The 18,743-nt window shown below is 37.0% G+C and overlaps 1 protein-coding gene across 7 annotated transcripts in view; it reads right to left on the minus strand.

Moving 5' to 3' along the window:
• The window catches only part of SKA2 (spindle and kinetochore associated complex subunit 2), a 63,208-nt gene that overhangs the window by 5,323 nt on the left and 39,142 nt on the right, over positions 1-18,743 (minus strand). For 3 of the 7 annotated variants that reach the window (XM_072747610.1, XM_025996037.2, XM_072747611.1), the window contains exons 2-3: positions 14,896-14,982; positions 1,768-1,944 (exon numbers count right to left, since the gene is read on the minus strand). In XM_072747610.1, coding sequence (XP_072603711.1) covers positions 1,768-1,944; positions 14,896-14,982 — 264 coding nt within the window. Of the gene's footprint in view, positions 1-1,767; positions 1,945-14,895; positions 14,983-15,825; positions 15,897-18,743 lie in introns of all 7 variants that reach the window. The other 4 variants (XR_011999724.1, XR_011999727.1, XR_011999725.1 and 1 more) reach the window with 3 other exon arrangements.

Below are 18,743 nucleotides of genomic sequence, written 5' to 3' on the forward strand. Positions count from 1 at the left end.
GAAGAGTATGCAACTTGAGTCATATTTGTAACAGTTATATACATATTTTTTTGCATCTTGTTAGTATATGTCACCACCTTTAATGTTTTAAGTTTCCTACTTCCTATTCCCTGTGCCCTTTTTAATTGCTCTTTCCTCCTCTATTATTCATCTCCCAATGATGTAATATCTGAAGCATATAACATCTGAGATACATCTAAGATTATTTTATAATTTTAATCAAGTATTGTTCTCTTTTCTGCCATTCGTAATATTAAAGAATTATTGACCAAATTAACCTCAGTAATCAACCTTTGAGATTTCTCTCACTACAAGCCCATAATTCAAATATCTTAAACCAAATATAGCTCATGGTTGGCAAAACAAACAAACAAACAAACATGTATGCTGCCCCTAGCTGCATGCCCACAGCAGATAGCTTTTGTGCAATGCCCAGACACAGTTCCTCAATTCAGCCCTCTAAATAGCTATTACCAGTTAATGATTACAGTTGAGGGCAGCCTGGGTGGCTCAGCGGTTTAGCGCCGCCTTCAGCCCAGAGTGCGATCCTGGAGACCGAGGAGGATCGAGTCCCATGTAGGGCTCTCTGCATTGAGCCTGCTTCTCCCTAGGCCTGTGTCTAATCCTCTCTCTCTCTCTCTCTCTCTCTGTGTCTCTCATGAATAAATAAATAAAATCTTTAAAAAAAAAATGATTACAGTTGACACCAGATATAAAAATCTGTTGGCCATCTTTTGTTCATATCATTAAGTTCTGCTTTATGATTCCAACTACATACAGGCTATCTTTTCTTTTGAAAGCCCTCAACTTTGCCTTAATAATAAATGAAAATTTTACAAATCCTTCAGTCAGCTATTTGAGATATAGTGCCTATGTCAGCTCATATTGCTTTTTTTTTACTCCATTATATCTGAAGAGTTTTACACAATCAGTGATAGAGGCTGATAATTACAAGGATATTTACATGAAATCAGAAGAGTATGGGGAATGAAGGGAGAGAATGAAGGTCCATCTTACTAAGCTCACCAACCCAATTTTTTTTTTTTTTCCAACCCAATTTAAGAAAAGGAGAATTTGAAAAGTCACTGATATAGATGCTTTCCACATTTCTCAGTTTCACTAGTTCTTACAGGAACTACAAAATTGGTAGATTTAATAAGTATTAGCAAGTTTTCTCTTCTAACATGGCTATATAATTCAAGATAGCACACTTCTTTATTAACCACGTCAAGTCCACGTGCTTATTTTTTTATTTTTTAAGATTTTATTTATTTATTAATGAGAGATAGAGAGAGAGAGGCAGAGACATGGGCAGAGGGAGAAGCAGGCTCCCTGCACAGAGCCTGATGCAGGACTCAAGCCCAGACCCTGGGATCACGCCCTGTGTCAAAGGCAGACGCTCAACCACTGAGCCACCCAGGCATCCCTGCTTATTTTTTTAAATCTTTTTAAAAAGATTTTATTTATTTATTAAAGAGAGCACGAGCAGGCTCCCTGCTCAGCAGGGCTCTCTACAGGGTTCGATCCCAGGACCCTGAGATCATGAACTGAGCAGATGCTTAACAGACTAAGCCACTCAGGTGCCCAGACATGCTTATTTTAAAACAAAAGAGCTATTTTATACTTCAGGAATCAAAAAAATCTCATTTCTATCAACAGTTAAACTGACTCCAGAATCTCAAAATGAAAGTTAACAAGGATTTATCTTTCAAAAAGACACTCAGAGTTAAAAGTCTACAAATCCAACTTGTCAATTGAAAGCATTACCTCCAGGTCTGTTTGCTTTTGTAGTTCTTGTATCATGGTCATAGTCTTATTGACAGTAGCACAAATGCGGTTCTTAGTTTCTTTCTGCTCTGCAGCTATTGGTTTAAAGCGTGCATGCAAAGTTTGATATCGAGACTTTATTGCTGACAATTCCTTTAAGAGTGTAACTGGATTTTTCTACATCAGGAAAAAAGTAATATATATATTAAATCACGAAAAGGAAAATTTAAGCTTCTTTTAAGGATTAAAATATATACAACTCCATCCATTTAATTCTATCATCCATTTAATTGAACAGTATATAATTAATTATGTAACTATGTAACAAAGGATGGGAGGAAGGGGAAAAAAAAGCATAAGACCTAGATCCTATTCTCAAGGAAATTAAAGCTTAGGTACAGAAATAACCCACACATGCACACAAAATAGGAATATTAAAATAAGCAAATAAGTGACATTAGAAAAAAAACTCCCATAAGATATATAACATTTAATACATATTTCACAATAATTACATGGTATTTTAACACTACAATAATAAATACTATTCAGAAGGTGACTAAAGGAACTATTTTGATTTGTTCTTAAACAATAAGAGAATTTAAAAATAAAACCACTTATAAAATTCTTAAACATCTGTCATGGGGTTAAAGTATGTATTAAGTAACAACTGACCTCACCATACAAAATCATGCCAACTCAAGCAATTATATTTATAGGTGACATTGGTTTTTCAAATTCATTTTAGAATGTAAGCACTATTCCATAAAAGACCTTTGTAAAAGGTCCTTTCCACCACTTGGTAATTTTCATTCCCTGATGGTTCCTTAGCAAGCCCCATAATATTCACTATTCCAAACTTTCTCCACTTCCTCCAATGCCCATGCACTCCCTTCTTGGCACATGACCTCACCAACTACACCAAGAAAACAGAAAACATTAGTAGAAGTTCCATCTTCCTGCCTTTTCATCCAAAAAGGAAGACATAAGTGGAATCCCTGGGTGGCTCAGTGGTTTAGCGCCTGCCTTCGGCCCAGGGCGTGATCCTGGCGTCCCGGGATCAAGTCCCATATCAGGCTCCTGCATGGAGCTGGCTTCTCCCTCTGCCTGTGTCTCTGCCTCTCTCTCTCTCTGTGTCTCTCATGAATAAATAAATGAAATCTTTAAAAAAAAAAAAAAAAAAAAAGGAAAACATCTATGGACATTCTCATCCCTGCTCAGTCTGTCACACTGCCAGTATTACTGTTGTTTGCTACCCAAATCCTCCAGAGCCTTTAATTTCCTATATTTCTACGACTTTTCAATATCTCTCTACTTTTTGTTTTGTTTTGAAGTTTTTGTTTATTTGTTTATTTTTTTAGTAATCCCTACATCTGGGATATCTGGGTGGCTCAGCAGTTGAGCATCTGCCTTTGGCTCAGGGTATGATCCCAGTCCCGGGATCGAGTCTCACATCGGGCTTCCTGCAAGGAGCCTGCTTCTCCCTCTGTCTATGTATCTGCCTCTCTCTGTGTCTCTCATGAATAAATAAATAAAATCTTTGAAAGAAAAAAAAAAATCCCTACATTCAATGTGGGGCTCAAACTCACAACTGATTCATGTGCTCCTCTGACTGAGCCAGCCAGGTGCCCCGCATTATCTCCCTTTCTACAGACTCCAAGTATGTATAGATCTTCTCTATTCTAAAATGAAATTCAGGGCAGCCCCGGTGGCGTGGTGGTTTAGCGCCGCCTGCAGCCTGGGGTGTGATCCTGGAGACCAGGGATCGAGTCCCACGTCGGGTTTCCTGTAGGGGACCTGCTTCTCCCTCTGCCTGTGTCTCTGCCTCTCTCTCTCTCTCTCTCTGTCTCTATGAATAAACAAAATTAAAAAATAAATAAATAAAACGAAATTCACTCCTTCTCTTGACTCTATTGTTGCTTCAAAACCAGTTTCAGAGGCACCTGGGTGGTTCAGCAGTTGAGTGTCTGCCTTAGGCTCAAGGCATTATCTTGGGGTCCCAGGATCAAGTCCCACATTGGGCTACTTACATGGAGCCGGCTTCTCTCTCTGCCTCTCTCTGTCTCTGTGTCTCTCATGAATAAATAAACATAATATTAAAAAAAAAAACCAATCTGATTCTTCTCATTCCATTTCCACCAACCTTGTAGGTCCTATAATAATACACTTCCCCAATTTAACATCCCATAGACTAGTATCCTTTGCCAAATTATTGTAAACAATCAAAAGTTAGGTTTGCCCAATATCAGGTAATTTTGATACCCTTTCTTAGGCCTTATTTCCTTCTTGTTCCTACCTTAAAATGAAGTCTTGATTTTTATAAAACTCTACTACCTTTGTTAGTTTCCTACTCTACAGATGTTTCCTTCAGGGACGCTATCTCATGGCTATGGCAGAGACTCAGTTTATGGCCCTCTATTCCCTATTTCCTTAGAGATGTTTCTGTTTTTAATGATGCAAATAGTAAATAAAGATGATTGTCATAGGAAGGGAAAAGAGAAAATCTAACTTAAAGACTATTAAAATATTTCTGCAAGGACGCTTGGTGGCTCAGTGGTTGAGCATCTGCCTTCTGCTCAGGGTGTGATCCCGGGATCCTGGATCGAGTCCCACATGGGGCTCTTTGAGGAGAGCCTGCTTCTCCCTCTGCCTATGTCTCTGCCTCTCTCTATGTGTCTCTCATAAATAAATAAATAAAATCTTTTTAAAAGATTTTAAAATAAAATATTTCTGCAAGGAGTGATCAAGACCTATAGTATAAGCAATAGAAATAGGAAACGGACAACATAGAGACCTCATGAAAACATTTAAGAGATCTTAGTGGTATGTTTGTTAGGAACAAAGGAATAATAGATGACATCAAATGCATCATCTGGTAAATAAAGGAATGTGTATATTAAGATGCCTTTTTGGGTATATACTCAGTGTATACCCCAATAATATTGAAATCTGTCCTCTGACCCTCAGAGGTATTATTTCCCATCATGTTTCTAGATGGTAGAGACTGCATTGGATCAAAGAAATACAGTAGAAAAACTGGAAGATACAGTTCAAAAAACTACTAAAAGATAGGAAAGAAACGATAAGAAAAATGGAGAATAGATCCAGGATGTTCAGTATCTCACTGATGGGACAAAGCATAAAAGACGTTTTCCTCTGAAGTCTTTTCTTATGAATACAATAGCTAAGTAAAGTTATGAGGTTTCAAATGCATGTGTTTTTACATTTAAAGGGCCCCACCAAATGACAGCACAATTAATGAGAAGGCCTATCCATAACCATAAAATGACCAAAAAAATTTTTAGAGTATGGATAAAATATTCTGAAAGTTCCAAGAGAAATGGGTTCAGGAAGGGGGAGGGTAAAAAAAGGAGGAAGACACAATTAGTATGGCATCAGTTTCTCAGCAAGAACACTGGAAGCTAAAATAACACAATTATGTTAAAAATAAGAGAAAATAATCTCCAGTCTAGTATTTCATATTCAAACAACTATCCATCATCTAAAGGATTAAATAAAGATTAAATAAAGACATTTCCAAACAGTCAACTTCTCAGAAAGTTGGCCTTTTATGTACTCTTCCTCAGGAAACTTCTAAAGGATATGCTTCACCTGATCAAGGAAATGAACCAAGAAAGAATGAGATGTATAATTCAAACCAGAAATAAAGCAAAAAGAATCACTGAAATGATGGCAAAGAAATCCCAGAAACAGGGATGCCTGGGTGGCTCAGTGGTTGGGCGCCTGCCTTTGGCTAGGGGCATGATCCCGGAGCCCTGGGATAGAGTCCCACATTGGGCTCCCTGCATGGAGCCTGCTTCTCCCTCTGCCTGTGTCTCTGCCTCTCTCTTTGTGTCTCTCATGAATAAATAAATAGAAATAAAATCTTTTTTAAAAATTAAAAAAAAAATAAAAGAAGTCCCAGAAACAGGTACACAGGAGGTCTATACAGCAGGAGGATAGATAGCACTGGGAGGGATGTGGAAAAAAATGAAACTTAGGAATCATGTGATGTGTCTGAAAATGTCAACAAGAGTTTTACCGTTCTGATAGAACCATCTGAGGCTAGGGTGCCTGGATGGCTCAGTCAGTTGAGTGTCCAACTCTTTTGACTTTGGCTCAGGTAATGATCTCAAGGTCATGAGATTAAGCCCCGAGGCAGGCTCAAGGAGCCTGCTTGAGATTCTCCCTTTCTCCCTCTGCCACACCCCTGGCTAGCTCGCTCTTTCTTCAATAAATAAATCTGGGATGACTGAGTGGCTCAGCTCAGGGCATGATCCTGGGTCTAGGGATCTCGAGTACTGCATCAGGCTCCCTATGAGGAGCCTGCTTCTCCCTCTATGTCTCTACCTCTCTCTCTCTGTGTGCCTCATGAATAAATAAAATCTTTTAAATAAATAAATAAATCTTTAAAAAGTCTGACTGAAATAATGATACATGCATAGAAAAATTAGGCAAATTGAAGGGGAAAAAGAAAATTATTAGCTCCAGGAAAAAAAAAAAAAAAAAAAAAAAAACTAAAAAAAGCTCCAGGAAAAGCAGGCATAGTATATTACATGACTGATAAAAGCAGTATTTGCAGAGTCCTAATGGCTATGGTCTGAATGTCTCTCCAAAATTCACTTGTTTATTTCTTTTGTTTTGGGGGGTTTTTTTGTGGTTGTTTGTTTTTTAGTAATCTCTATACCCAACATGGGGCTTAAATTCAAGACACTGAGATCAAGAGTCATATGCTCTTCTGACTGAGCCAACCAAGTACCCCTCAAAATTCATTCAAGTACCTAACCCCCAAGGTGATATAATTAGGAGGTGAGTTATTTGGGAAGTGATAACTTCATGAGAGGAAAGCCACCATAAATGAGATTAGTACTCTGATGGAAGAGGCCCCAAGAGATCATCCCCATCTGCTCTGAGCATACAACCAAAAGTCTGTGACCCAAAAGAGGGCCCTAACTTATCTATGCTGGCACCTTGATCCCAGACTTCCAACCTCCAGAACTGTGAAACTAACTTTCTGTTGTATATAGGGTCCTAAGTCTTTGGTATTTTGTTGCAGCAGCCCAAGTGGAAGTGAATACGGATAGAGCAAGAAATTATAAAGTATGTAATCTTTATCTTCCATAACAAGAAGTTATTATTAATAACAGCAGCTAAGATATAGTGCATACTCTGGACATTATATATATTTATATTATTTATTATATTATATATATATACATTATATATATTACTTATTTTATCCTCTCTCAACCTATGAGCAGATAGTAATATCCCCATTTTATAGACAAGGTAAGTAAGTTCACAGAAGTTAACTGATTTGCATAAATCACAGTATAGATCTTGGATTTTAACTAGAATAGCCTATATCCAGGAAATCAATTTCAGATTGGGGGGAAAAAAATGTCAACACAAGGATATTATTTAGAAATAAGGAGGTAGGGACACCTGGGTGGCTCAGGGGTTGAGCATCTATCTGCCTTCGGCTCAGGGTGTGATCCTGGAGTACTGGGATCGAGTCCTATATTGGATTCCCTGCATTAAGCCTGCTTCTCCTCCCTCTGCCTATGTCTCTGCTTCTCTCTGTGTGTTTCTTATGAATAAATAAATAAAATTTTAAAAAGAGAGAGAAAGAAAAAGGAGGTAAATACAAGAAGATGCTGAAATAAAGTGGTGACATGCTTGAGGTTGGTAAAGTATGAAACAAGGAATTACTGTTTGTACTTATATGCTTTGTGCTTCTGTGACTTTTCAAATTATTTACAAAACCTAATTTGATAAAAATAAAAGTTTGAAGTTAGGAGGAAAATTGGTATGAAGGTAGAGGAGATCAAATGTGAGATGATAGTGGATTATATAAATATAAATGATCTTTAGGTAACTAGAAATGGAGCTCAGTTGTGAATTTCCCAGAGACCTGTTCATATAAATCAGAAGAATGATAAATTCTCCAAACATAAATTCACAGAAAAAAAAAATGTGACAAGAACTAAACTCATAGAGGGAAAAATGTGGCCAGTATACTAATCCTTGATGACCTACCAATCCAGGTAAAGAATTGGTGAACAAGGCATCAAGATACATAGATTTTACAACTTAGCACCATACAACAGAGGAAAAAAAGTATTGTGCACATAGCCTATTTTGTTGGAGTGATTAGCTTCTTGGGAGCCACTGTGTTCTTTTATTAGTGTTTATAAACTAGTTGCACTTTATTTAATCTTGTGCCTGTCACACTTCAATTCCTTTGGGCTCTTGTTTATTTTAAGTGGATGATCATTTATGACAGGTCATAGAAGTATACAAGATGTGCTCAGGGGTACCTAGATGGCTCAGTCGGTTAAGTGTCTGCCTTTGGCTCAAGTCATAGTCCCAGGGTACTGGGATCAAGCCCCACATTCAGATCTCTGCTCAGCGAGGAGCCTGCTTTTCCCTCTCCCAGCCCCCTGCTCTAGCTCTCTCTTGCTCTCTCTCTCTCTCAAATAAATGCTTAAAAAACAAAAAAACCAAAAACAAGATGTGCTAGGTAATGATACTGCTAGTGACGAGGGAAAAGAAAATGCAATAAGCAAAAAGCTCAACACATTAAGTCTTTTAAAAGAATCGAAAGGAAATATGCCATTAGTTGTATTACAAATTTAAAAGACTTACAGGTAAAATGCTCATAAAAGAAAACAAAATTACCTTTCTTGAACAAATACAGGTGAAGAACATTATAATAGGAGCTTGTAGTTTATTTTATCTTTATATCTAAGTAGATTCTGTTTAAAAATGTTGACTTTGGGACACCTGGGGGGCTCAGCTGTTGAGCGTCTCCAGCTCAGGTCGTGATCCCAGAGTCCTGGGATTAAGTCCCACATCAGGCTCCATGCAGGGAGCCTGCTTCTCCCTCTGTCTATGTCTCTGCTTCTCTCTCTGTGTCTCTCATGAATAAATAAATAAAATCTTTTAAATAAATATGTTGACTTTTATGCAGAATTATTAACAGACTCCAAATCATAGTAGAATAGAATAAAGATAAAGCATCTAAACAAAATTTTATGTATGTATGTGAGTATGAACATACACAAACACAGACACATCATAGTAGTTGGTACATAGTAATGTTCAATGAAAATGTATTGCCTCTATCACAATGTAGAGCTATTAGAAGTTAGTGTAACTGGTTCTTTATTTTCCTGTTCCTTGGTATATATATAATCATTAGAACTAATGTCAGTGAAATCTATAAACATTAAGATCATAGTTTTCTTCCCAAATGTAACGCAAAAAAGGGCGAGTTAGGGGCGCCTGGGTGGCTCAGGTGGTTAAGCATCTGCCTTCGGCTCAGGTCATGATCCCAGGGTCCTGGGATCAAGCCTCGCATCAGCTACCTGCTCAGAGGGGAGTCTGCTTCTCCCTCTCCCTCTGCCCATCCCCCCCACCACCTTGTTCATGCTTGCTCTGTCACTCTCTCAAATAAATAAAATCTTAAAAAAAAGGGTGGGGGGGAGGTGGAGTTACTGGATAAATATAAGTGTTTGAAGTTACAGTTCCTCAAAACTTGGCAGAGAATTACCATACGATCAGCAATTCCACCTTTAGGGGCGTGTGTGTATGTGTGTGTGGACAAAAGAGTTAAAAACAAGGACTCAAAAAGATATATGTATACCCAGATACATAGCAGCATAATACCCAAAAGATGAAAGCAATTCAGTGTTCAATGACAGATAAATGGATTTTTTAAATGATGTATATAGGAACACCTGAGTGGCTCAGTGGTTGAGTGTCTGCCTTCAGCTTGTGCCGTGATCCTGGAGTCCCGGGACCAAGTCCCACATCCGGCTCCCTGCATGGACCCTGCTTCTCCCTCTGCCTATGTCTATGCCTCTCTCTCTCTCTGTGTCTCTCATGAATAAATAAATAATAAAATCTTTAAAAATAAATAAATAAACATGAAGTATGTATACACACACACACACACTATGGAATATTATTCAGCCTTAAAAAGGAAAATATTATACATGCTACACTGTGGATGAACACTGACATTACACTAAGTGAGATAATAAATAACCTAGCCACAAAAGCATAGATATATGGCTCCACTTACATGAAGTACCTACCTAGACTTAAATTCATAGAAAAGAGAGTAGAATGATGGTTGCCAGGGATTGAAAGAAGTTGGGAATGGAAGGCTATTGTTTAATAGGTACAGAATTTCAGTTTGGACAGATGATGACATCTTCAGTTCTGGAGATGGTGATGATGGTTGCATAACAATGCAAATGTAATTAATTGAACTGAACTATACACTCAAAAATGGTTACAATGATAAATTTTATGTTACATGTATTTTACCACAATGGAAAAAAAAACTAAGAATGTAATATGAAAAAAAAAAAGAATGTAAAATGGTACTACTGCTTTGGAAAACAATTAGGCAGTTTCTTAAAATATTAAACATAGAGTTACTATATGGCCACCAATTCCACTCTTAGGTATAAACCCAAGAGAAATGAAAGGAAATGTCCACACAGAAACTTGTACATGAATGTTTATAGTAGCATTATCAAAATAGCCAAAGGAAGAAGCAACTAAACTATTAACTGATGAATGAATAAGAAAATGTGATACAGCCATACAATATTTTTCAGCTCTACAAAGGAATGAAGTAGGGTGCCTGAGTGGCTCAGTTAGTTAAGTGTCTGACTCTTGATCTCAGCTCAGGTGTTGATCTGAGGGTCATGAATTCAGGCCCCGTGTTGGGCTCCACACTGGGCATGCATCTACTCTAAAAAAACAAAACAAAACAAAAAAACAAAAAAGGAATGAAGTACTGATTCATGCTAGAACATGAGTGAACCTTTAAAACATTCTAAGTAAGTAAGTAAGTAAGTAAATAAATAAATAAATAAATAAATAAAACATTCTAAGTGAAAAAACCAAGACATAAAAGGCCACATACTGTGATTCCATTTATATGACATGTTCAGACAGCCAATCCATTGAGACTATACAGACAGAAAGTAGATTATCATTATAGCTGCAAAACTCTGAATCTAAAAACCACTGAACTGTACATTTTTAAAGGGTGAATTTTATGGTATGTGAATTATAGCTCAAGAAAGCTGCTTTTTAAGAAAACATTAATGAGGGTAGCCCCGGTGGCGCAGCACGGTTAAGCGCCGCCTGCAGCCCAAGGTGTGATCCTGGAGACCGGGATCGAGTCCCACATCAGGCTCCCTGCATGGAGCCTGCTTCTCTCTCTGCCTGTGTGTCTCTGCCTCTCTCTCTCTCTCTCTGAATAAATAAATAAAATCTTAAAAAAAAAAATTAATGAAATTAATGAAAGAAATTGAAGATAACACAAAGAAATGTGAATATATTCCATGCTCATGGATTGGAAGAATTAATATTGTTAAAATGTCCATACTACCCAAAGCAATCTATAGATTCAATGCAATCCCTATTAAAATGCCATTTTCACAGAACTAGAACAAAATAATCCTAAAATTTGTATGGAACCACAAAGACTCCAAATAGCCAAAGCAATCTTGAGAAAGAACAAAGCTGAAGGAATCATGACTCCAGATTTCAAGATATACTACAAAGCTATAGTAAAACAGTATGGTACTGGCACAAAAATAAACATATAATAAATAGTAAAAAAATAGGGAAGCCGGGTGGCTCAGTGGTTTGGCACTGCCTTCAGCCCAGGGCCTGATCCTGGAGACCCGGGATCGAGTCCCACATCAGGCTCCCTGCATGGAGCCTGCTTCTCCCTCTGCCTGTGTCTCTGACTCTCTCTCTCTCTCTCTCTCTGTGTGTGTGTGTCTCTCGTGAATAAATAAATAAATAATCTTTTTAAAAAAATAGCCCAGAAATAAATCCATACTTATATGGTCAGTTAATCCATGACAGAGGAGTCAAGAATATATAATGGGGAAAAGACAGTGTCTTCAATAAATGGTGCCAGGAAAAAAATAAAAATAAATAAATAAATAAATAAATAAATGGTGCCAGGAAAACTGAACAGCCACATACAAACGAATGAAAGTGGACCACTTTTTTTTATACCATAGACAAAAATGAACTCAAAATGGGTTAAAGACCTAAATGTGAACCCCAAAATCATGAAACTCCTAGAAGAAAGTATAAGCTGTAATTTCTTTGACACTGTAGAAATATTTTTCTTGTGATGTCTCCTCAGACAGGGAAGATAAAGTAAAAATAAACTACTGGGACTACACCCAATTGCACAGTGAAGGAAACTGTCAACAAAATGAAAAGGCAATCTACTCAATGGGAGAAGATATTTGCATAGGATACATCCAATAAGGGGTTAATACCCAAAATATAAAAAGAACTCATACAACTCCATGCCAAAAACCCCCCACAAATAATCCAATTTTAAAATGGGCAATGAACCTGAATAGACAGTTTTCCAAAGAAGACATACAAATGGCCGATAGACACATGAAAAGATGCTCAATATCAGTAATCTTTTTTTTTTTTTTTTTAAGATTTTATTTATTTATTCATGATAGTCACACAGAGAGAGACAGAGAGGCAGAGACACAGGCAGAGGGAGAAGCAGGCTCCATGCACCGGGAGCCCGATGTGGGATTCAATCCCGGGTCTCCAGGATCGCGCCCTGGGCCAAAGGCAGGCGCCAAACCGCTGCGCCACCCAGGGATCCCTCAATATCAGTAATCATCAGGGAAATGCAAATCAAAACTGCAACAAGACAACACCTTATACCTGTCAAATTGGCTAGTATCAAAAAGACAAGAGGGGCACTGGGTGGCTCAGTTGGTTAAGTGTCTGATTTTAGCTCAAGTCATGATCCCAGAGTCCTAGGATTGAGCCCCACATCAGACTCCCTGCTCAGTGGGGAGCCTGCTTCTTCCTCTCCTGCCCTTCCTCCCACTTGTGCTCACTCTCTCTCTAATATATAAATAAGATCTTAAAAAAAAAGAAAAAAAAAAAAACCCCAGACAGGTAACAAGTGTTGGTGAGGAAGTAGAGAAAAAGGAACCTTCATGCGTTATTGGTAGAAATGCAAATTGGTGCGGCCACTATGGAAAACAGTATGGAGATTCCTCAAAAAAATTGAAAATAGAGGGCAGCCCAGGTGGCTCAGTGGTTTAGTGCTGCCTTGGCCCGAGACGTGATCCTAGAGTCCCAAGATGGAGTCCCATGTCGGGCTCCCTGCATGGGGCCTGCTTCTCCCTCTGCCAGTGTCTCTGCCTCTCTCTCTCTCTCTCTCTCTGTGTCTCTCATGAATAAATAAATAAAGTCTAAAAAAAATTGAAAATAGAAATGCCATTATGATCCAGTAATTTCGCTACTACTGTGTATTGACCCAAAGAAAACAAACACATACACACACAAAAGAAAACACTCTTTGAAAAGGTATATGCATACCTATGCTTATTACAGCATTACTTACATTATTATAGCCATGATATAGAAGCAACCTAAACGTCCATTGATAAATGAATGGATAAAGAAAATGTGATATATATGTACAATGGAATGTTACTCAATCAAAAAAAAAAAAAAAGAATGAAATCTTGTCATTTGGAACAACATGGATAGACCTAGAGAGTAACTAAGTCAGACACACAAAGACAAAGTCAGACACATGGTTTTGCTCAGACGTAGAACCTAAAAAACAAAACAAATGACCAAACAAAGCAGAAACAGAATAAGAACAAACTGGTAGTTGCCAGAGGGGAGGGGTATGAGGGGATGAGCCAAATGGATGAGGGGATACATGGTATAGGCTTCTCGTTATGGAATGAAAATATCATGGGATGAAATGTACAGCATAGGGAATACAGTCAATTGTATTGTTATAGTGTTGTAGGGTGAGAGATGGTAGTAGCTATCGCTGTAGTGAGCATAGCATAATGTATAGAGTTGTCCAATCACTATGTTGTATACCTGAAACTAATATAACAGTGTGTATCAACTATACTTCAATTAAAAGAGGATGTTCTCTTGTTCTCTTCAATTAAAAGAGGATGGGGGGGGGGATCCCTGGGTGGCGCAGCGGTTTAGCGCCTGCCTTTGGCCCAGGGCACGATCCTGGAGACCCGGGATCGAATCCCACGTCGGGCTCCCGGTGCATGGAGCCTGCTTCTCCCTCTGCCTGTGTCTCTGCCTCTCTCTCTCTCTCTGTGTGTGACTATCATTAAAAAAAAAAAAAAAAAAAAAAAAAAAAAGAGGATGGGGATGTGAGAGGGGGAAAACATTATTTTAATTTGTACTTCTACCAATCCAAAATAATTCTTAATTATATGAAAATTTTTTCAAACTATATGATATTTCTTATCTGCTAGCAAATGCTGTCAAAAATAAACATTAATGACATTAAGTAGTCAATTAACGTTAACAGACAATGCTTAAAAATTGTTTGCTTAAAAAAAAATTGTTGGGGAGCCTGGGTGGCTCAAGTCAGTTAAGCACCTGACTCTTGATTTTGGTGAAAGTCATGTTCTTAGGGTCATGAGATCAAGCCCCATGTGGGACTCTGTGCTCAGCAAGGAGTCTGCATAAGGTTCTCTCTCCTCTCCCTCTTCCTCTCCCCCTTCCCCAGCTCTCTCTCTCTCAAATAAACAAAGAAATCGGTAAAAAAAAAAAATTGTCTTTACCTCCATGGGCATCTGTACATGTAGTTATAATTTTATGGACTTATAAATGGAGTTAATATTTCTAATCAATCTAAAGTTAGAAAAAATAAGTATATAATTTTATACAAAAATCACAGTTCATATAACAAATTTATAGTATATCATCATCTTCCTCAGAGGCTATCATGACTGCCATGGTTTCTCCCTCCTTATTTAACAACTGCTCTACAGTTATCTATATTCTCATTCAGAATTTCAGAGGCTTCCATAGTGATTTGTACCTTTGGGTTCAATAATTCCTGATTAAGTGTTAAAAAAAAAGTGGCCACAAATTTCCTTGACTATGGGTATAATCTCTCTAGCATGCTGTGACCAAGCTTCCAAACAAAAAGATTTTAAGATTCCATAATTTAGTACTTAATAATTTAACTTATAATGTACTATTAGAAATACTATCAGAAAATCTTTTAATAAAATAATTTGTTAAAAATATATTTCTTTTGCAGATTACCTTGCTTGCTGTATCAGGATGATTAGTCTTGATTTCATATTCCAGCCTGTATTGAATGTAATCCAGATCAGAGTCAGCTTTCTGGAACTAAAGATCAGCACAAATAACATTTTGTGAACCAAAAGATATATTAATAAACATGATATACTGTTAATTATTCTTTCTTTTCTCCTTATTCGATCACATGAAGTACACAAATTTTGGAAATATGGAAATAGAAAAGCATATAAAACCTCCATCATCTATAATACCCATGCTCTATTAAAAATTTAAAAACTAGTTAACATTTTAAAAGTTGTTTCTCTATCATCTCTCTTAGATTTAGAGCCAAAATTAAGAGTTCTACTTTGTGGGATGCCTGGGTGGTTCAGCAGTTTAGTGCCTGCCTTTCACCCAGGGTGTGATCCTGGAATCCCGGGACCGAGTCCCGCATCTGGCTCCCTGCATGGAGCCTGCTTCTACTTCTGCCTGTGTCTCTGCCTCTCTCTCTCTGTGTCTCTCATGAATAAATAAATAAAATCGTTTTTTAAAAAAGTACTTAAAAACAAAATAAAACAAAAAATGGCACTTAAAATGTCCTTCAGAAAGGGGCACCTGAGTGGCTCAGTTAGTTGAGCATTTGACTCCTGGTTTTGGTGCAGATCATGATCTCAGGGAATCCAGCCCTGCATGGCGCTCTCCGAATTTGGCATTTATTTTCTCCCTCTCCTTCTGCTCCTCTCCTTCCCAATAAAATAAATAAATAAAATCTTTTTAAAAAAATGTTTTTCAAAAATGAAGTCTTTATATTTACTTATATAACTGTTAGATTAATCTAACAGTTATACGCTATATGCTATGATTAAATTATCCAATAGTCAGACTTTGTTAAGCAGACTAATAATTACTACACATGTATATGTACGTATATAAAGAAAATTCCTGGGGTACCTGGCTGGCTCAGTCAATAGAGCATGCCACTCTTGATCTCAGGGTTCATGCCACATTGGGCACGGAGCCTACTTAAGAAAAAAAATTTTTAATTAAAAAAAAAAAGAAAGAAAAAAATTCCTATTGGCTTAATTTCCCATATTGGAATATGCTCAGGGACAACATTTCTTTTACATTAAAAAAACGTACTAACCTATATAACATTTGGATGGAGAGTATGAGGAAAGGGACAAGGGAGAGGGCAAACCAAATAAAACAAATTAAACAAAGACTACACATTCAAGACCTAATTTGTTTAATCATTGAAAAAGACTACAGTTCCACAGCTTTATATATAATTGATGATGTTACTTAACAATCTAAGCATAATTTTTTAAGTAACTTCTATTATAATAAGATACCAAAGAGTGTGCTCTCAATCAATGATATGATGGAGTCAGCTAAATTTTCAAAAACGTTTGTAAACCAGTTTTTAAACACAGGCATAACTAAAAATTAAATTATATAAATTTACCAGTAAACCAATTATTAAAAACAAATATATACTCAAAAATCCTAAATTCCTAGTGATTTTTACTATATTTTACTATTATATATGCTCTTGATTATCTATTATATGTATATAATGAAAATACTGTCTCATGTGCTATGTATGTCTTCCCAACTCCACTTTCAGCGACATCATGCTGGTAGCTTGCAATTGGCCAGCATGGGAATATTTACACCAAGGAAATTGGCAAATGATAAAATTCAGGGCTTTCCACCTCCTTCTCCCCCTAGCTGCATTTATATGTATACTTACTTCTGCTTTCAAAAGATTTTTTAAAAAATTCCTATCCCCCCACTTAACTAATGTGCCTACATTTTTACTGGAAAAATATTTCAGAAAATAAATTGAATTTTAAACAGACTTTCAAAAACAGGGGGAGAAAGGAATAGGGAGTTATTGTTTAATGGGTCCAGAGTTTGAGTTTGGAAAGATGAAGAAGTTCTGGAAATGGGTGGTGGTTGTAGTTGTACAACAATGTGAATGTACTTAATACCACTAAACTATAAATTTAAAATGGTAAATTTTGTTATATATATTTTACCACAATTAAAAATTTTAAAAAACAAATGTGAGAAAAACAGCTTGGAAGTAGAATGTAATCCTCCGTGAAGAACTGAACAGAACATTTCATGATAAATACACAGGGAAGTTTTTACTTATTAGTGAAGTCAGTGGGCTAGGGAATAAGCAGTGGGGGGAAAAGATAAAAGGATACCAATGTGATGCTGAAAATTAGAAAAACAAGATTTTCTGATTTGAACCCTTCATTTTCATATAAACAAAGAAACAACCTAAGTTATTTGCCTCTAGTTCTATTTTCATTACTATGTTTTTTATGCAGTTAGACCAAAGTCTATACATAATATACATGACATTAAAGCCACTAAGAGTCTCAGAGATGGGGAAGGGGGGCAGTGTTACGACGTTACCAAAGGTTTTTTTGTTTTTAAGTTTCAAACCTAATATCACAAGTTAGTCCTTTAAAAAATTCCCTCTGAGCATAACCTGGTAATATAGTCCAGAAAAAAGAAAGTAAAAGAACTGAGATATAATATATGGTAGAAGTTCTAGCCCTGCTATCACTAACAAGCTATGTGGCCTTAGGTTAGTCTTCCATCTCTCTGGGTCTCTTCTATTAAATAAAAGAGTTGGAAATCTAAGGTCTCTTCCAACACTAATATTCTTTTATTTCATAATACTAAAAATAAATCCAAGTTTAATTTATCAAAATATTAGAATTTAGAAAAGACGAATTTCCTTCTTCTAAGATATTAAAACTTGACATTTGAGTTTCAGATTTTAATGTTTATAGTTAAGATTTAGCCTCTACTATTTGTTTTCTTCCAAAACAAAGTTGACTGTCATTTCAGTTTCAACTATATAATTTCTGCAACCTGCCCATCGTTCTTCCCAAACACCAAAACCCTATAAGCAATATTGCACTACTCAGAGCTATTTACACAGCAGAGACAATATCGATAGGGTTCTAGGATCTGGTCATAAACAGAAAATTTTTTAGTCACATGGTAGGAAATTTGCTGACCAAATATTATTAGTCTCCAAAATTCATTAGTGGTCTAAGGGAATAAACTAATGCTGATAAACATTATTCACAGCCCTCCTCAGTTATAAATTAGCCACTTTACGCCTTGTTAACAGTGAGGTTGCTCTTTAATTAACTTTAGCTACCTATCTTATTTTTAGTATTAGAATACTTAAAATTAGTGAAATTGGGGGGCGGAAACACTGAGGGAGAGGGAGAGAAAGAATCTTAAGCAGGTTCCACGCACAGTGTGGAACCCAACATGGCTCTTGATCTCACAACTCTGAGATCAAGATCTGAGCCAACATTAAGAATCAGATGCTTAACCGAGTCACCCAGGCACCCCCAAAATTGGTGAATTTTTTAAAACCCAAGACATTCGTATTTCAGAAACCAGTTTTCTTCTAAATCAGTAATAAAAATAAAATGGAAACTTTTATACCCATCTTATGAGTGATAAATTAAATATGCAATTTAGCTGGGTGAAGTCCATTGAAATCAACATTAAAGCCCCCAAAACAGCCAAATTACATTCTGCCAATTGAACACCCCCCCCCCCTTTTTAAGGATTTTATTTATTTATTTGAGAGAGAAAGAAAGTGAGAGAGCACAAGTCAGGGGAGAGGCAGAGGGAGAAGCAGACTCCCCACTGAGCAGGGAGCCCAATGCAAGTCTCAATCCCAGGACCCTGGGAACATGACCTGAGCCTAAGGCAGATGCTCAACTGACTTAGCAACCCAGGTGCCCGCCAATTGGACATCACTGGAAACAGACTGGGACTGTAAGGAAGATACTATATAAACAGGAAAAGGAATAGTTTAGGTA

This window comes from Vulpes vulpes, chromosome 2 (genome assembly GCF_048418805.1).
Source record: "Vulpes vulpes isolate BD-2025 chromosome 2, VulVul3, whole genome shotgun sequence".
NCBI lineage: Eukaryota > Metazoa > Chordata > Mammalia > Carnivora > Canidae > Vulpes > Vulpes vulpes.